At 43.6% G+C, this 20,483-nt stretch overlaps 1 protein-coding gene across 3 annotated transcripts; it reads right to left on the bottom strand.

Annotated features, from left to right (window-relative positions):
• Positions 1 to 1,118: 1,118 nt before the first annotated feature.
• Positions 1,119 to 20,075, bottom strand: LOC131132699 (uncharacterized). 3 transcript variants are annotated; one of them, XM_058078565.2, is made up of 25 exons: positions 19,943 to 20,074; positions 16,276 to 16,669; positions 15,057 to 15,259; positions 14,871 to 14,975; positions 14,717 to 14,812; positions 14,545 to 14,655; positions 14,324 to 14,447; positions 13,880 to 14,246; positions 13,609 to 13,676; positions 13,285 to 13,528; positions 10,483 to 10,661; positions 10,171 to 10,396; positions 9,953 to 10,101; positions 9,784 to 9,872; positions 9,560 to 9,717; positions 8,094 to 8,239; positions 7,782 to 8,016; positions 7,601 to 7,716; positions 7,300 to 7,531; positions 6,042 to 6,178; positions 5,712 to 5,961; positions 5,519 to 5,643; positions 5,183 to 5,444; positions 5,008 to 5,111; positions 1,119 to 1,770 (listed from the first exon to the last, which is right to left on the bottom strand). In XM_058078565.2, exons 2-25 carry the CDS (start codon positions 16,313 to 16,315, stop codon positions 1,763 to 1,765), a joined length of 3,774 nt encoding a protein of 1,257 aa, XP_057934548.2. In that variant the 5' UTR covers positions 16,316 to 16,669; positions 19,943 to 20,074; the 3' UTR covers positions 1,119 to 1,762. The 3 variants fall into 3 exon arrangements, with proteins under 3 accessions (XP_057934548.2, XP_057934547.2, XP_078655383.1); XM_058078564.2 differs by having other exon boundaries at positions 7,782 to 8,019; positions 19,943 to 20,073; XM_078799257.1 differs by lacking the exon at positions 16,276 to 16,669 and having other exon boundaries at positions 7,782 to 8,019; positions 19,943 to 20,075.
• Between the last annotated feature and the right edge of the window lie 408 nt (positions 20,076 to 20,483).

Below are 20,483 nucleotides of genomic sequence, written 5' to 3'. Positions count from 1 at the left end.
TAATTAATGAACTCCCATACTTGATCAACTGTACATGAATCTGCACGTTCCAGAATATTATCCGGCCTGTTGCTCTAATGATGCAGGGAGGAAATGTCTACCTCAAGGTGGCCAAAAGGTGACTCACTGGCATAGTTGCAGGATCTCGATGTGTCTTCTCCTTTTTTAAAGGTCAAATTAAAAAGGTACAGCCTGGTGTAAGTAAATGGAGACACTATTATGTAGTAAAACTTCCCCTTTTTGTACATTAAATTATTATTATAGTTATTCACTGAACACCAAGTGGAGTAAACATTGTCCACTGGCATCACCTAGGGGTCGATGATGGCATCTCAAAGCAAGACAAATGAGAGAAATTGATACTTTCAGGAATAACAAGAAACTAAATAACATTTAAAGCATTCATTCATATTTTACCGCTTATCCTCACAAGGGTCGCAGGGGTTGCTGGAGCCTATCCCAGCGGTCTTCGGGCGAGAGGTGGGGTACATCCTAGACCGGTGGGCCAGCCAATCACAGGGCACATATAGACAAACAACCATTCACACTCACATTCATATCTATGGACAATTTGGAGTCTCATGTTTTTTTGGAAATGTGGGAGGAAACCGGAGTACCCGGAGAGAACCCATGCATGCACAGGGAGAACATGCAACCTCCACACAGAGATGGCCGAGGGTGGAATTGAACCCGGGTCTCCTGGCTGTGAGGTCTGCACGCTAACCCCCATGACTGCCGTGCAGCCCACATTTAAGGCATTCATTCATTTTCTACCGCTTTTCCCCACGAGGGAGGTGGGGGGTGCTGGAGCCTATCCCAGCTGTCTTCGGGCAAGAGGCGGGGTACACCCTGGACTGGTGGGCCAGCCAATCACAGGGCACATATAGACAAACAACCATTCACACTCACATTCCTACCTATGGACAATTTGGAGTCACCAATTAACATGTTTAGCATGTTTTTTTTGGAATGTGGGAGGAAACCGGAATACCTGGAGAAAACCCATGGAGCTGTGAGGTCTGCTCGCTAACCACACAACCGCTGTTCAGCCCACATTTAAGGAATATGAAGTGCAATCAGTGCATAATTCCCATTCCAAAAACTAATTTTAATTAATGTCACCCCGAGTGCTTTATTTATTTTGATCCCAGTGTACAAAGAGCAAAATCCAACATGACAAATCACAGCAATATATCCTGAAACATGGATCATACGCATGAACATAATAATAAACAGAAGCTTCAGTGACAGTGGACATAAAAAAATAAAAATAAATTACAGACAAAACTTTGGAGCACACAACAGAAATGTTTTAAATAAATAGAACTCTGTTTAAGACAAAGAACAATTAAGAAGTGAGCACATATAGTATCTCACCATTTAGCACTTAAAATTGTTTACAACAAACGGATAGCTTTATAAAAATGAAGTACAAAGGTCAAATATTGACACGGTGGGATCTGAGTGGATCACACCAAAGTGAAATGAAGGGTACAAAAAAAGTTTCGGACATGTTTGTTTAAAAATTGAATATTTTCCAGAGGAAGACAGTGAGTGACAGCGACTCACCAGTGAGGACACGCTCACATGTCCGTGTCCCGTCTTCACTCGGGGAGGGCTGGAGGTGCGCCCGATATGGCAACAGGAAGCAGCTGCCCAGCACGGAAAGTTTCCTTCACAGTTTCTGCATGTCTTCTTGGTCTTCCGTCTGCTTGCGGCTGCGTGCTCCGTAATTTTGGCACCGCGACGAAGGACGTTTTCATCACGCCTCTGTATTACGAAGAGCAACTGTCAGACCTTACTTTGTCTTTTTCGTTATTTAGAGTCATATGTAATGTCTTACTGTAACTAAAATATGTCACTTATAACCAATGGGGTGTGATATTAAGTGTGAAGGGATAGCAAAACAGGAAATGCTTTTAATTGTAGATTAACACTCACTAGCCATGTTTACATGAGGAGTTTTTCCTCTTTCCGAATGACTTTTCCGAAAACACTAGCATACATGAAAAGGAATATTCCAATCTCCTGTCTACATGCGTCGCTATAATCAACCAGAATAGTCAATGGGGGCATTCGCAGTAAAACGTAAACACCAACATCACGTGATACCGACTTCCTCGAGTTTTTCTTTCACTTGTTGGAATAACTCCGTATTGCCAGTTTTTCGTTCGTCCGGTCTTGAAATTTAGTTTGAATCAATAACAAACTTTCCGCAGCAGTCCAGTGCCGATTACTGGCCTCCATTTTTAAAACCGAAGAACATCTCGAGATGTGTGTTACATAATATCTGAGCATGCGCTGAAAGAACGCACCCGGGATAAATTTAAACAGGAAACGATAAAATTCAGGGCGGCACGATGGTCGAGTGGTTGGCCCGCAGACCTCACAGCTAGGAGACCAGGGTTCAATTCCACTCTCGGCCATCTCTGTGTGGAGTTTGCATGTTCTCCGGGTACTCCGGTTTCCTCCCACATTCCAAAAACATGCTAGGCGACTCCAAATTGGTATGAATGTGAGTGTGAATGGTTGGAGACCAGGGTTCAATTCCACCCTCGGCCATCTCTGTGTGGCGTTTGCATGTTCTCCGGGTTTCCTCCCACATTCCAAAAACATGCTAGGTTAATTGGCGACTCCAAATTGTCCATAGGTATGAATGTGAGTGTGAATGGTTGTTTGTCTACATGTGCCCTGTGATTGGCTGGCCACCAGTCTAGGGTGTACCTCGCCTCTCGCCCAGACAGCTGGGATAGGCTCCAGCGACCCTCGAGAGAAAAAGCGGTAGAAAATGAATGATAAAATTCAATCTTGCTAATATTTTATAATTAAACTCGGGACATGTTTTATATATTTACATATATATATTTTCTATATTTTCATCTTTTTTAATAAAACTGGACCTGTGAATGGCGTATAGAAGGGTTTAGATTCTGTTCCACAGATGGCGCTAATGCACACCGAAAGCTGCTTGCCAACCGCCAATAAACAACAGAAGAAGAAAAACACCACAAAGAAGACCGCAGTCTGACAACTTTCCGATTGAGCGGGTACAAAATACCTCAATGGGATTGGGGAAAGGAATATTCCAACCCTGTGAATCCGATTTTATGTTCATTCGGATTGGGACTGTTCTTTCGGAATGAGGTGTATACAAAGGTTACATTCTTTCTGTTTGAGCAAATAAATCGAATGCAATTGGAATTTTTTGTCCATGTATACGTGGTTATTGACAGTTCACATCAAAACTGAGCATTATGATTATATATACAGTCCCTGACAAAAGTCTTGTCGCTTATCCAAGTTGTAGGAACAACAAATAATAACTTGACTTGTAGTTGCTCAATTGGAATCAGAAATGACTTATATGAAAGGCAAAGCCCTCTAGATTATGCTTTTTATATCAAAATAAAGTTTTGTACCATTCATTGAGTTTTATCATTTAATTAGGACATAAAGGTCAGATTTTGCTTGGACAAAAGTCTTGTCGCATACAAAAAAATGTAGAAATAATACATATACTTAATTTTGAATACACAAATATGCTACAATAACATCAGAACATAAAGTCATTGTACCTTGGAAAAAAGAATTAATATTGTGTATGGCTTCCATGAGCTTGGAGGACTGCATCCATACGTCTTGGCAATGACTCAAATAACTTATTGATGAAGTCATCTGGAATGGCCAAGAAAGCAGTCTTGCAGGACTCCCAGAGTTCATCAGGATTTTTCGGCTTCATCTTCCAAGCCTCCTCCTTCATCTTACCCCAGACATGTTCAATAATGTTCATGTCTGGCGACTGGGCTGGCCAATCCTGGAGCACCTTGACCTTCTTGGCTTTCAGGAACTTGGATGTGGAGGCTGAAGTATGAGAAGGAGCGCCATCCTGCTGCAGAATTTGCCCTTTCTTGTGGTTTGGAATGTAATGGGCAGCGAGAATTTCTTGATATTTCAGGCTGTTGATGTTGCCATCCACTCTGCAGATCTGTCGCACACCCCCATACTGGATGTATCCCCAAACCATGATTTTTCCTCCACCAAACTTGACTGTTTTCTGGGTGAATCTTGGGTCCATGCGGGTTCCAACAGGTCTTCTGCAGTATTTGCGGCGATTGGGATGCAGTTCAATAGATGATTCATCAGAAAAATCAACCTTCTGCCACTTTTCCACTGTCCATCCTTTCTGCAAGCTGTGGGCCTTGGCAAATGCAACACAATTTTTTTGTTGTCTTCTGTTTAATGCTGGTTTCTTAGCACTAATTTGGCCATGGAGACCACCGCGTGAAAGAATTCGACAAACAGTTCTAGTAGATACAGGGGTTTCTGGTGACCAGTTCTCATGTAGCTCCGCTGCAGTTGAAAAAGGGCTGGCCCTGGACTGTCGAAGCAACAAACGGTCCTCTCGAACAGTTGTTTTACGGGGTCTGCCTGACCTGGGCTTGTCATGAACATCACCGGTTTCTTCAAATCTTTTTTTAATCCTCTCCACCTGACGTTTGGACACATTAAAGATGTCTGCCACCTCAGCAGCAGACTTGGTCTTCAGGCTCTTGATGATCAGCACTTTGGTCTGTGGTTGAATCTTTGGCATGTTGTCAGAGGCCAGGTTGCACTTTACATGAAGGTCTGGTGTGCCAGGGATCTTTTTATACACACCTGGGAATGTGTTAATTACAGTATTTGTCACAGGTGAAGCTCTAATCTGTGACTGGTTGAATCATTTAAAGATACGACAAGACTTTTGTCCTTGCAAAAACAGATGTTATGGGCTTTAACAAGCTGTGAACATCACTACACTCTTTGATGATTTCATTTTTCACCCAGTTATTAATGTGAAAGCCCTTGACATTAAAATGATCCATTTATTGAAACAATTGATTGATTAGAAATAAAGTTATATGCCATTTAAGTTACTATGTCCTTATGCGACAAGACTTTTGTCAGGGACTGTATATTTTTTTGCATGTAAAATTAGCTTTCACATCACAAAAGTAAAAAAAGTCTTACCTATGACATCAGCTGAATCGTCTGGCTGCGGATCGGCGCCGACATACTTGCTGCCAAATATCTTTACCAGCTGGTCGAAAAACTTGCACTCCTGTTTGTCCCCTCTGAAAACCCAAGGCACAATCTCAGAACTTGTTTTTTTTTTTTTAAGACAACTTAATGACTTTCTGCTTACTTTCTACCATCGAGAAACTGTCGGAAGGTGTACTTGAGCCTCTTGATTCGGGTCTGGCACTGCTCGGGCGTGCGCTGGTAGCCCTGACTGGCCAAGGCGTCAGAGATCTGCATGAAGATGTGCTTGTTCTTGGTGCAGCCCTTCAGGGTCTCCTGCACGTCCTCGCTCCCCCATACGTTCAAGAGGACCTGTGTCTCGCCGTCGCTCCACGGGTGCTTGGAGTTGTCGGCCAGCCACTGGTTGCCCGGGGCGAGAACCAGATCTGGACGGCAGGAGGTGCCCATCAGTTAGAGTAGAGGCGGTTTAGACGAAAGGAGGTCTGAAATATTGTTTCACCTTTGATGGGTTCATACATGTCCTCGTCCGCCTCGTCTGGTCCTGGGATGTCTGGGACTGAAGTGTCGGATTTCAACTCCCTCCTGAAGATTTCCTCCATCTCTTTGAAGAATTTAAAGTCCACTCTGCGGAGAAATGCGGCATAAAATACAAACTATTCACTACAATTTGGGCAAAATCAGCCATGGCTAACTTTTCATGGAGGAAGCCATATTTAAGGCGCTTGATGCGAGTGTAGCACTGCTCCGTGGTCCTCGTGTATCCCCGATTGCCCATCTTCTCAGAGATGAACTCAAACACGTGTCGGTTCTTCAGGCAGCCCCGTAACGTGAGCTGGACGTTGTCCTCCCCCCAAATCTCAAGCAGGGTGCGGGTCTCTTGGTCCGACCACGGTGTCTTCCTGTTCGGGTCAGGCACCGGGTGGCTGGTGGAGGGCTGCTCATCTGACAAAAAGAACAACAGTGCATCGTGAGCCTTTTTTGCAAGACGCTATTGAATGAGATTTGATGGCGAGTGGACGTACAGACGTCTGGAAAGTTGTCTTCGAGGGGTTGTAAGCTGGCGTCAGCAGAGGAACTGTCGACATCGTTGGACACGGAGTTGTCACCTAGCACCGGCGCAAGGAGGTTGAAATAGCGAAAAGCTCCAGATCGGCCATTTCTGCAAAAAAAAAAAAAAAAAAAACATAAAATAAATGACAGTGATAGAACCCGGGTTCAATTCCACCCTGTGCCATCTTTGTGTGGAGTTTGCATGTTCTCCCTGTGCATGCGTGGGTTTTTTCCGGGTACTCCGGTTTCTTCCCACATTCCAAAAACATACTAGGTTAATTGAAGACTCTAAATTGTCCATAGGTATGAATGTGAGTGTGAATGGTTGTTTGTCTATATGTGCCCTGTGATTGGCTGGCCCACCAGTCCAGGGTGTATTACCGCCTCTCGCCCGAAGACAGCTGGGATAGGCTAATGACATGCTAATATTTGGCAACAAGAATCAGTTTGATGAGGTTTATTGCTATTATAGCCTGTACATTTGAATGTGCAGACCTTCTACAGCAGGGGTGTCCATACTGCGGCCCGTGGGTGGCAGTTTTTTTTGGCCTGTGGCCTGTGTAATTTTGCAAAAATGAAGTCGTGCATTAACGGAAATATTCATTTTCTACCGCTTATCCTCACAAGGTTCGCGCGGGTGCTGGAGCCTATCCCAGCTGTCTTGGGGCGAGAGGCGGGGTACACCCTGGACTGGTGGCCAGCCAATCACAGGGCACATATAGACAAACAACCATTCACACTCACATTCATACCTATGGGCAATTTGGAGTCGCCAATTAACCTAGCATGTTTTTGGAATGTGGGAGGAAACCGGAGTACCCGCAAAAATTAACGGGAATAAATTATTTTTATTTTTTGGAACATTTTGGGAAAAGAGTTTTGATATTATGGGATTAATGTACCTGCGGCATGGTTAGCGCGCAGACCTCACAGCTAGGAGACCCGAGTTCAATTCCACCCTCGGCCATATCTGTGTGGAGTTTGCGTGTTCTCCCCGTACTCCGGTTTCCTCCCACATTCCAAAAACATGCTAGGTTAATTGGCGACTCCAAATTGTCCATAGGTATGAATGTGAGTGGGAATGGTTGTTTGTCTATATGTGCCCTGTGATTGGCTAGCCAGGTTATACCCCGCCTCTCGCCTAAAGACAGCTGGGATAGGCTCCAGCACCCCCCGTGACCCTCGTGAGGATAAGCGGTAGAAAATGAATGAATGAATGAATGAATGTACCTGCGACTGTTGCAGTGCCGCCTGTAGGTCTTCTTCAGCCTTTTGATCCTGTTCTGGCACTGCTCTGCGCTCCTCGTGTAGCCGACGGCAGCCAACCTCTCTGCAATGTCCATAAATATATGCCCGTTGCGGATGCAGCTCTTCAAGCTGTGCTGCACGTCGTCTGCGGCCCAGACTTCTACGAGCGCCTCCGTTTCCTGCTCGTTCCACGGTGCGTTAAGAGTATCTGTACCTGTGGCAAGATAAACATGGCGGGAGTGATGGACTGATTACGGAGAGGTTACAAAAGGTACGATCGTACCTGCGTCTTGCTCGGATTGCTCGTCTTTTTCCTCGTAGTCATCGAGCGAAACGACCTCCATCCAGAGTACTTGCTCCAGTTGATTGTAGAACTTATAATCTACTCTTTTGCCACATCTAAAAAAGATCGTTAAGTTTGATTTACTGCAAAACACTCACTTATTAACTTACCAAAAACTCACTTCTTCCCCTCATAGCACAGGAGAAAGTTGTTCTTCAACGACTTGACCTTCTCGTGGCACTGCTCTGGGGTTTTGGTGTATCCAAGGTCGTGCATCCTCCCAGAGATTTCAGCATAAACATGCCCATTAGACACAAAACCCCTCAGCGATCTCTGCACCTCGGCCTCTCCCCATATGTCGATAAGCACAGAGGTTTCCTGGTCCGACCACAAGGTGGGGGCCACCGTGCTTTCCCCTTCTGACACAGAAGGCAACATTTTGCTTCTTTTTCTGCAATCAAAGACGTCATTGGATTGCTGTTTGAAAGTGTACCTGTTTCCGTCACCGAGTCACCATTGGAGTCTTCTGATATTTCAATGGGGTCTGTTACCAGAGCGCAGGATGTGGAAGGCCGCTTGTCCAGGATTTGTTCCATCAGATCAAAAAATTTGAAATTGACTTTGTCGCTCCCGGATGAGCTGCCGAGGAGAGGAAATGCGAAAGCGTAAGTACAGTCAGCTGGTGCTGGAGCCTATCCCAGCAGTCTTCGGGCGAGAGGTGGGGTACACCCTGGACTGGTGGCCAGCCAATCACAGGGCACATATAGACAAACAACCATTCACACTCACATTCATACCTATGGACAATTTGGAGTCGCCAATTAAGCTAGCAAATACCTAGCAATATCCTAGAAAACCCACGCATGCACGGGGAGAACACGCAAACTCAACACAGAGATGGCCGGGGGTGGAATTGAACTCGGGTCTTCTAGCTGTGTGGCCTGCGCGCTGACCACTTGGTCACTGTGCAGCCCTAAAACCCAAACTAGAACAATTCAACCTCGTTTGTAAATATTAGTATCTTGACCCTTCTGTTTTTAAATGTCATTGTAGTGTCAAGACGGTGGTCGAGTGGTTAGCGAGCAGACCTCACAGCTAGGAGACAGGGTTCAATCTTACACTCGGCCATCTCTCCCCTTTAAGCCTCTTTATCCACCAACACAAATGTGGATCTTTACTTTTGACACGTAATTTGAAGGACATTGTTATGGTCCAGGCTGCACGGCGGTCGAGTGGTTAGCGTGCAGACCTCACAGCTCGGAGACCGGGTTCAATCCCACCCTCGGCCATCTCTGTGTGGAGTTGCATGGGTTTTCTCTGGGTACTCCGGTTTCCTCCCACATTCCAAAAATATGCTAGGTTAATTAGCGACAATTGCCGACAATTAACCTAGCATGTCTTTCTAGCATGTACTAAATAAGACATCCGACTTGCAAGTCATGTTGCCAGTTTGTATGTTAAAAGTTGAAATTCTTAAAAACCAACTTGCGGGCCGGATTCAAATGCTTGGTGGGCCACATGTGGCACCCGGGGCCGTAGTTTGCCCACCCATGCTCTACTCCAGGGGTGGGCAAACTACGGCCCGGGGGCCACATGCGGCCCACCAAGTGTTTGAATCCGGCCCGCCAGTTGCTTTTTCAGTATTTCAACTTTTAACATACAAACTGGCAACATGTCTTATTTAGTCTTTTTTTTTTTAAATGTAAAATTTAGTGACATAGTTTGATGTTTAAAGTGCTCCTGAAAAAAGCCACATGAGAACATACAGCTACAATTAGACAAATCATTCAAGGAAAATGTGTGTGTTAAATACATGTTCTGGCCCCCTGGACAATTTTGTTAACTCAATGCGGCCCACGAGTCAAAATATTTGCCCACCCCTGCTCTACTCTATTCCACCCCAGATGGCGGCCCCACAGAGCCTGGGTTCTATTCGGACCCACATTAAAAAGAGCCCACCTCATGCTGTCCCGACACTGCCAATAGCTTGACTTGAGCCGTTTGATTCTGGTGTGGCATTGATCGGCGGTGCGAACAAAGCCGTGGACGGCCAGTTTCTCCGATATTTCGCTGAAAATGTGAACGTTGGGCGGGTAGCCTCTGGTGTTCTGCAGGATCTTAATGGAGGACACAGAGGAATAAATAAACAATAGAATGGATGTGTGGCTATCAACAAAAGCTACCTGTGATTCCCCCCAGAGCTCCAGAAGAATGATGGTCTCTTTGTCGGACCACGGGACTTTCTTCCTGTCATCCTGAAGACTCACAGACACTGTTGGAGGGTAAAAAATGGAAGATTAAATACCAAAAATGATACTTAGCAATGATTTTGCGGATTTAGTTTATCCTGACCGATGTCCTGAATGGAGCAGGAAGGAGAGTGGTTGGCTTCAGGCTCTGCTGGCGTATCATTCAGCAGCGGCGTCGATGGGTGTCCCTTCAATAAATATCTCGCCAGTTCGTTGTAGAACTTGCACGGAACTTGCTCCAGCCCCTTCATGCTGTAAAATATATATAAAATAAGCGGAGGAAGCTTCAGTGTAAATGTCTTTTCCTAAGTGCACACATACTTGCTTTCGTAGCACTGCCTGAAATTGGATTTCAGCCTTTTGAGCCTCGTCTGGCACTGCTCAGGGGTCCTGGAGAACCCCTGGGTGGCCATTTTGGTGGAAATGATGGGGAACATGTGCATGGTTCTGTTAGTTCCTTTCAGCTCCTGTAGGATCTTTTCTTCACCCCACGTGTTGATGAGGGCCAGCGTCTCAGACTCTGTCCACGGCACGTTTCGAGTTCCTCCTTAGAATAATAATAATAAAAAAAAAAACATCAATGTTGATATTTTTCATTCTGAGGGGTGGGGTGACATAATGTTGGAGCCGTACCCATTTCCTGACACGTTTGCCCCACAAACTGCAAGTCCTCATCACCGTCCTGAGACTCTTCATCGTCAATAACCTCGTCCACGTCGTACGTTAAGTCAGGAGCAGCAGCAGCAGAAGTCTTTGAGCCAAGCACCCGCTCCATTTGCTCGTGGAATTTATATTCCAGTCTGGAGCTGCTCCTGAGGAAAATGTGCGTGAAGAGCAACATAAATAACAATAAGGAATAGTAATGGTTTAATTTCATTTGAACATGCATCAGATTACAATTGAATGCATCACATACAGTGAAGAAAATAAGTATTTGAACACCCTGCTATTTTGCTATTTCTCCCACTTAGAAATCATGGAGGGGTCTGAAATTTTCATCGTAGGTGCATGTCCACTGTGAGAGAGATAAACTAAAAAGAAAAATCCAGAAATCACAATGCATGATTTTTTAACAATTTATTTGTGTGATACAGCTGCAAATATGTATTTCAACACCTGTGTATCATCTAGAATTCTGACCCTGAAAGACCTGTTAGTCTGCCCATTAGAAGTCCACCTGCACTCCATGTATCCTCCTGAATCAGATGCACCTGTTTGAGGTCGTTAGCTGCATAAAGACACCTGTCCACCCCATACAATCAGTAAGACTTTAACTTGTAACATGGCGAAGACCAAAGAGCTGTCCAAAGACACCAGAGACAAAATTGTACACCTCCACAAGGCTGGAAAGGGCTACGGAGCAATTACCAAGCAGCTTGGTGAAAAAAGGTCCACTGTTGGAGCTATCATTAGAAAATGGAAGAAGCTAAACATGACGGTCAATCTCAATCGGAGTGGAGCCCCATGCAAGATATCACCTCGTGGGGTCTCAATGATTCTAAGAAAGGTGAGGAATCAGCCCAGAACTACACGACAGGACTTGGTCAATGACCTGAAAAGAGCTGGGAGCACCGTTTCCAAGGTTACTGTAGGTAATACACTAAGACGTCATGATGTGAAATCATGCATGGCACGAAAGGTTCCCCTGCTTAAACCAGCACATGTCAAGGCCCGTCTTAAGTTTGCATATGACCATTTGGATGATACAGAGGAGTCATGGGAGAAAGTTTTATGGTCAGATGAGACCAAAATAGAACTTTTTGGTCATAATTCCAATAAGCGTGTTTGGAGGAAGAAGAATGAAGAGTACAATCCGAAGAACACCATCCCTACTGTGAAGCATGGGGGTGGTAGCATCATGCTTTGGGGGTGTTTTTCTGCACATGGGACAGGACGAGTGCACTGCATTAAAGAGAGGATGACTGGGGCCGTGTATTGTGAGATTTTGGGGAACAACCTCCTTCCCTCTGTCAGAGCATTGAAGATGGGTCGTGGCTGGGTCTTCCAACACGACAACGACCCGAAGCACACAGCCAGGAAAACCAAGGAGTGGCTCCGTAAGAAGCATATCAAGGTTCTAGCATGGCCCAGCCAGTCTCCAGACCTGAACCCAATCGAAAATCTTTGGAGGGAGCTCAAACTCCGTGTTTCTCAGCGACAGCCCAGAAACCTGACTGATCTAGAGAAGATCTGTGTGGAGGAGTGGGCCAAGATCCCTCCTGCAGTGTGTGCAAACCTGGTGAAAAACTACAGGAAACGTTTGACCTCTGTAATAGCAAACAAAGGCTACTGTACCAAATATTAACATTCATTTTCTCAGGTGTTCAAATACTTATTTTCTTCACTGTAAGTTCACACTTCCACATGTCCAAAAGGAGTAGGAAGAAGCAAAGCTTATTAAATCCTACCCCTCCATCTGGTACTTTTACAACCAGTAACTGTTACATTCACTTCCTGCTTTCATAATATAGTTTAAGGCAGGGGACTCAAACATGCGGCCCGCGGGCCAAATGTGGCCCACAGGACACTAGTTTGATATGAAAGTTTAATGTTAGTGCGGCCCGCGCAAGTTTGATATGGATGCTGTATGGTATCATGTACCCAGAAAAAATTATTACGTTTGATTAATGTTCATGTTAAAGGTTAAATAACTGTTAATAGTTATCCTCCCTATCCGTGTGGAAGTGGTAAGTTTTTGGCTATTTAAGTTTAAAGGAAATAACTTGAAGGCTACCGTTTAGGTCGCTAGCTCTCGAGTTTGCGAGTTAGCATGTGTCTCAAGACCCTGCAGTTGCGCAATATGTTGTAAATAAAAAAAGTATAAATGTGACTATAGTCGTGTTTTGTCATGTCTACAGGGCTCTAATAATGCTTTGTTAATTTTAATCTGAAAAAAATAATTTGTCTACCCACCAACTATATGTGGTTTCTTAAGTTTTTATTATTTGCTGATTTATTATTATTATTTATTTATTACTGATTGATTTTCTTTATTCTTGATTTGTTTATTTATTTTTCATCTTATTTTGTGCAGAAAAATAAAAATTAGGATATTTGAGAACAGTGAAATATTTTATCAGAGTTTTTATTGTAGAAAATCGGAACCAAAGCACTGAAAAAGTTTGTGTATTTTTCTGTTTTTGATAAATGCGTTTTTTTTTTTTTTTTTTTTTGAAAACCTGATGCGGCCCAGCCTTGCCCAGACACTAGCTCCAGTGGCCCCCAGGTAAATTGACTTTCAGACCCCTGGTTTAAGGTTTTTTTTTTTTTTTTAATAATGCACTTCGTACAGAAGTACAAGGTGATATGACCATCCAATGACATAATGGGTACCATAATAAGTGTCAATATAGTGATATATATATATACATATATATATATAGCACATCATGACTGGTTCAAGACTCTTCATCAGGAAGAAAAGTAAACACTCACCTATTTTGTCGAAAGCCCTTCTTGAGGCGTTTGATTCGCGTTTGACACTGCTCCACCGTTCTATTGAAGCCCCTCTCGGCCATCTTCTGGGCAATCTGGACGTAAATGTGGCGGTTCTTAAGGCAGCCCTTCAAGGCCCGCTGCACACAGTCGCTGCCCCAAATGTCGAGCAGATGGTGGGTCTCGTCATCCGACCAGGGAACTTTTGTGTCGCTTACTATCGGGAGAGGACCCTCACGGGAGTCTGAAAGGCCACCAGAAGGAGAATACTGTAAATATCCAGCAAATCCAAGCATGCGTGATGATGATGATCACTACACAAACCTGTGTAATCCCCCCATATGGATATTAGAGGGGATTCGCCGGAATTCTCATCATCCATTGAGGAATCTCTGCAAAGGAAATTAATTTACATGTTGTAATGATGATTTATTAGCTCAAATAAAGTGTAAAAAATCAGAATAAAAACAAAACTAGCCTTGATAAATAATGTGTTTGTTATGGTGCTTTTAGTACTTTTCATTATATTATTATTTTGAGGCAAAATATGAAAAAATGTGGTGAACCAGTAATGCCGCCATTAAAATTCTCTTACAAAAATGACGATGATGCTTCCAGGGGCAGCTTTGCGGGGTTTTCCACACTACCGCTGCCGCTCAGCTTCCTCTTCCTGAGCAGACGCCCTCCTCTGAAGCTTTGGCCGACGAGCTCATCGGCTGCCTGCACATCTGCCTCGGTGTCGTTTGACGTGGTAAGGTCTATGGTTTCGTTGCACGCCCCCTCACTCCTCTCGTGAGGCAAGACTCGAGACGGGCTGCCCGTATCGGCGGACACGTGGTGCTCCGAGGGCCTTGGGTCTCTGTGAGCGGGCAAATAGGAGGTAACGTCGGTGGCAGCTTTGGTCCCGGGAGGCAGGGACATGGAGGTGAGGATGCAGTCGTCCATGGGTAATAATCTAGGATCTACAGAGGAGCATAAAGACACATTGATGAAAACAATAACGGGGGCGAGGGGGAGAAGATTTGTAAGGCGGTTGTACCTTTCTCCTGAAAATGACCAAGGTTTCTGTGGTGTTCAAGTAGCGCCTTCATGTCCGCTGGTGGGAAAAAGGATTGTAAACAGTCGCTGAGGAAGGACGGAGCGTCTCCGAGCAAAGTGGCCAACTGAGAAAAGAGCACAGGACTCGGTCAGTCATAGTCTGTGAGATATGATACAAGGAATAACAAGCATTGTGCAGGTTGTGTTGCACAAACAAGGCACCTGTGTGAAGTCTGGAACTGGAAGTAGCTCCTCCAGTCTGGATATAAACTCCCACACCAGCATCTCCAGTGCAGCATCATATTTTGGCCCAAAGTATGCAGGAAAGGTCTCCTAAGATGACATAAAATGGCTTACAGGCTGGGATGTTTCACTTTCATAACTATTCTCTTACCTCAAAGAAGTATTTCCTTTCCGCTGGATCCTCCAGTAGCGAGTGTACCAGCTCCACAAAGTTGACCTCAGACTCCTCCACCAGGTCGATGGTACTCTAGTGAACATGAAAGATTACAATAGAAGCCATTTGTATTTATTGATGTTTTGCTTACATGGTGATCTTTGGCTGTGCTGACAGGAGCTTTAATTCTATCCAAATGTGGCTGCATGGTCTGCATGTCCACCGGCTGCTCGCCTCGACACAACTCCAAAACCAGCTGCAAAGACAAATAAAGATATACCTTATAACATCCTGGATTAGTCGATAAAAAACAGAAAGATGGCTGACTGTTACCGACCCTGGCCCTGAGTCCCAGGGTGAGCTGAGCCCTCTGACTGTAGCTCATCAGCTCGGGGACCAGCTCTGTCACCATGGTAACAAACTCCTCCAGCATGCCGTAGTGGTCCACGAGTCCCTGCTGCACGACGCGCCACATTGCGGCCGAGAGTAGCTGCAAGGGCGGCGCCAACAGGCGAAGATAATGCACTGGGAGGTCATTAGCTGAAAAGAATCAGAGGGCGGAAAACATTATTTTTGTCATAATTCACCATCTGAACATGTAAACAAATAATTTTATGATAAATAACTGCAATAATAAACCAAATGTATCTTTAAGTGTGTGGAATATGCTGACAAGGATGCTAACTCCTCCTGAAAAAGCCAATTTGCGGCCTTCTGAAGTTGCCAATAAACAAACAAACTGATTAATTAAAGAAGCTACTTACAGTAAAACAGATTTCTCCTCTTTCTGAAGTTTAAAGCGATTTTTGTGACATGTTTTACCCAATAAATGTAGCTTTTTTTCATCACGTGTGGAGTCTCACTAACATTTAACGGAAATGCTACTGTACGTCAAAAACCGGAAGTAGCCCGTTAACAAAAAAGTGATGAAACAATGGTGTAACTAACCATCACATTCGTCCTCCTTCAGATGTTTAAAGTGTTTATTCTGCTTTAATCATCAAATGCAGAATTTTTGCATCATATGTGGACTCTCACTAACATTTAATTGTAATACCATTGCCAGGATGCTAACTCCTGAATGAGATATTTAGTGGCACAAAATACCGGAAGTTGTTAATAAACAAACAAATTAAACATATACTGAAGCGAATTATGTTACAATAGCGGACATTTAACTGTTTGTGGTTGTTTTTAAAAATACAAATTGACTTCTCTTTTCCATCCCTTAGCATGTTGGCTAGCTAACCTGATTCAATAAACATCCTCCTCACCTGCAGGCCTGGATGCATTCACTCATAAGACAACAACATCCATCCCAAAATATGTCGTGAAAATGTCAAATTCCAGCTGCTAACAAGCGAAATGTGATGCTAAACAACAGCAACACATCTCACATGCTAATTTGTGTTGTTTGCATCAACACGCTCACTAGCGGGGACGTGAACGCACCATCACCGTAACCTGGTTACCCACAAGCGTCCCAAAATGTCAATACAAATGACAAATAAGACTAATTTGCTTGGATTCTTCGTGTAATATAAAACAACACGCACCTCTATTGCTGCCATTTTCAGCTCCTCGTTTTATTTCCATTTAGCGGATGACTGACAAACCCGAGCAGACCCCTCACTCGGGTTGGGGAGTACGTCGAGAGGGGGGCACAAAAAAACGGGCAATAATTGCCAAACTCTGACAGCTTGAGGTGAAGAAATTGGATTACTTTTTGGAGAAAAAAGCCGGAAGCAGCGGCGGGGTCTTGTTTTTAGCCTGGCAATGGGAGGAGAGACGGAACAATGGTCGCTGGTCTCATCCGCCTCAGTCCAGATCGCAGCAAAACCCCCTTTCCTGGTTGGCTGATGAAGACCGGAACGAACCAGTTGTTCCGGCTTTATGACGCTAGGTGGCGACGTCGCTGCTACACTCACTTCCGGTCTGAGCAGACGTCACCTTCAAGGACCGATTTAAAATGAGCATTTTATGGTTAGTTTATGGCTTTTCTTTTCAATATAAAAAAATATTCATAAAAATAAAAAAAATATTCATAAATATTGTCATCGTTGTTAGGCACAGGAAATGCCAACATCTTTTGTTATCATTTGTGGCAATTACCAATACATGTGCGTTTGTATATGTGTATGTATATACATAAAATATGTATATATCTATTAAAATATAGTAAATATAGTAAAAATATAGTATAAAAATACCCAAAACAGTTTTGTGTATTGTGTATACTTTGAGTTAAATACAAAAAAACATAGTTGTAATGCAATGTACAGTACAATCATGTTAAAGCAGCGCCCAGAAAACAAAAAAGTGCGTCGTATTTTGGGTGTATGATTATATATTTTAATATTTATTTATTATTTAATAATAATTATTATTTTTATTTATTATTTCAAATAATTTTGTCACTTTAATGACTTGAAGCTGCATTTTAATGATTGTTATTTTTAAATAATGTCGTTATTTTAGATAACGTTACATTTTAATCACAGTCAAATCTAATGGAATGATGATGATGTAAAAAAAGATGAAGAAAGCACATGTGATGATTTCATTGCCTCGTAATTCTGAATAGTATTGTTTTGATGTGATAGGTTTGCTTTATTCTTGAAGGTATCACTCAGCTTTAATGTCTGTGCTGTTTTGAACGTGTAGTAACATACACATTCGCTAAAGGGCGACATGTACCATTGCTGTTTTAATCACTGCAACCTTAAACGGATCTGTGACCTGTGCAAAAACCAACCTAACCAACAAAACAGCCTCTCATCAAACAAGCATTCTTGCATTTCAATGAGTTTCTAATTAGCAGTGAGACTTTTTTTTCTCTCTCTCCACAGACAGATTGACGGAGTCCTGGTCGCAGATTGCTGCAAATCACCTAATTAAGAAACAAACACAAACACTTACTGCTTTTTAACGATGATTATTTGGCCTTTATTGCATATTTATTTTTTCAGAGAGACGTGAGTGCAAATGAGGATTATTCCACATGAAATGTGTTGTTTAACCTCAAACTGTCCCACATGTTGAAATGTGTTACGCCATTAGTGTTAACTATGGGGTTTTCAAAGTGTGGCGCAGTGCAGAAAAAGTCACTCATTGGTGCATTTTGTCCCTGAAACACAGTCCGCAATGATAAGTGCTAACATAACTTTTGCCAGTAGGTGGCAATATAACACCAGGCGGTGTCTGGACACTGAATGTGGGGACCAGCAGAGGGTGGCTTGAATGTGGCTAGTGGCTTCCATTGTTACCAGGTACAGTACTTCATAGTTATTGTCATCATTGTGAAATGTCAACATCTTTATGTTATCATTTGTGGCAATTACCTATGTATGTGCGTTTAATAAGTATCTTAGTATTGAAAGAGGCCTCTTTAGGACTTTTTAAGGGTGCTTCCATTGGAGTCTTGGAACGTCACCCCAGTGAAAAGCGGGAATTCACGGTAAAATGCATTAATTTTGCCTTGAAGCATAACTGAAGCTAACTTTGATGCTATTTGTTTTGAGCTTTGGGACGTGACTGAAAGGACAATATAAGGTGGCTCGGGACTACTCCCTGCGGAGGTGTTCAGGGCACATCTGCCCAGTAGAAGGCCTCTGGGTAGGACCCAGGACACCTCGAAGAGACTATGTCCCGAAATGTTGGAACAGCATGACACAACAGTAACTTGTGTTATAAGATAGCAAATTATTAGCCTAGCTAAGCATGATTACTGGCATCACTAAATGAACTCCAGGCATTTTCAGTCCCCGAAGGCATATTCTAAAAATAAAATCAAATATTAATGCAGTAAATTATTAGATATTACACACATTTGCTCTGTCAGCATACGCTGACCTCCGTAGGATTGGTTTTTAGCATCTTTAGTGCACAAAATGTATGAAAGTGTCCATTTTTTCTGTATGCGGACACCCCTGCTATACACTAATGAACATATTTCCCCGGGTGCCGCGCTACCTTTAACAACGCTGGCACATCCTGTGCTGCCGTGCTGGAGTCAGTTAATGCTGAGGGGGAAATGAGTGACATCCCGCGGCAGTAAAGTAGACAGCGTAATAACACTAATCACTTAGTGGAGTTCATTTACGGCGCGAAAACAAAGGTCAGTGACATCTTATCCTCTCAGGATGTCTCATGGATATGAGGCGGTGTTTACTAGCGAGCCAAGCCTCCGGGCCGGGGGGACGTGCACGGCTATTTGGTATGTATGGGAGCACGCGGCCTGGGACTTGGCACCAGACGCCGGACAGGTGGGATGCACAGCCAGCCAGAGTCCCTTAACTTATTCAAGAAGGGGGGGGGGTGGAAAGTGTGTGCATGTGGTAATTACTTTTTTGTGTATTTGTGTGTATATGTGTGTGTGTGTGTGTGTGATTAGTGACGAGTGGCGGTTGGAGGAGCTTGTCAGAAGCTATCTGCCCATCTCATCTCATCATAGCCGTTCTAGCGGATTCCCTCGATGGCTCAACAGCCAGACGCCGCCGCTGCCGCCACGCCGCTGTCAATCGGACCGTCAACGCCTGCAGAAATCAATGCCAATCTCCCTCGCTTGCTATTTTTAGCTCAAGCTCAGCCCACGGGGTCTTTGATAAGGATGGCTACCTCACTCTTTTTTTTTTTCTTTCCCCCTTCAGATGAGCACAAGCCCTTCCAACCTCTTTCGTCTGCCCCGTTGATGAGAGGTGATAAGGGACGAGATGGAGCTGAAAGCCTGCTGCTCCGATGGGGCTTTTACAGTGGAGATTGATGAGTGGACACCTATTGTATGTCCGATACAAGCTGTCGTGTTGTTACTTTGGGACGTGACTGCATTTCAGCTTTCACTTTTTTTTTGACTCTGAAATGTACTCACGTAGTTTACTTTTTCAGACGCATCTGCGACAGATTGTTGCGCAATACCAAGGGGTCACGGGGGCGAAACCCCCGTGACACGGCGTTTGGGAAACAGCTGTGCGCCGTACCCTTCAGACAAAAGTAAGACTTTAGGAACTTCTTATGATGGGGACAAAAGTCTTTGGACTCGGTCATGCCGGATAGATAGAAATCTATCCTGAATATAAGACGACCAAAATATACATTTTGGTGCAGTTCTTAGTGTTAGTGTCATGGACCAAAGGCTGCAAAAGTAAAAACATATGCATCTTTTGTGATATATTATGCATTTTCCATAAGAAAAATAAGCCTTTAAAGCAGAGGTCTCAAACTTACTTTCATTGGGGGCCACTGGAGGTAGAGTCTGGGGGAGTATTGAAGTATTGGGAGTAGGACTGGGAATCTCAGGCTACCTCACCATACCATAGGATCCACGATACATGTAGCACGATGCCTATTTGGGTGACACCAAAAATAATTTGATAGACTCCAGTTTACCTGTTTACCCTAATGAGGACAGTGGTATACAAAATGGATGGAATCTCAACAGCATATAATAACCAGAATACAAGCAGCAATGCTGTAAGTGTAAACGTTTAAATGTCCTATCCTGGCTATAGTAGTTACTTTTACAAAATAAAAATGGCTTGTTTCAAACCAAAAAAGCCAATATGCTTTTTTTTTTTACCCAGAACATGAACAAAAGACAATTTTTATAATGATGATAATGATAATTTGGAGTCGCCAATTAGCCTACAGTGTTTAGCATGATACTTTAAAAAAGTCATTAGTTATAGTTACTAGTTACTTCAGTTATCAGTTATTAACTGAGTTACTCCACTACAAAAGTAACTAGTTACTAATAATGTATATTCGA

Source organism: Doryrhamphus excisus, linkage group LG2 (assembly GCF_037039965.1).
Source record: "Doryrhamphus excisus strain RoL-2023G ecotype Guam linkage group LG2, RoL_Dexc_Guam_v1.1, whole genome shotgun sequence".
NCBI lineage: Eukaryota > Metazoa > Chordata > Actinopteri > Syngnathiformes > Syngnathidae > Doryrhamphus > Doryrhamphus excisus.
Note: the sequence above shows the minus strand (reverse complement) of the source record. Positions and strands in the feature narration are given on the sequence as shown.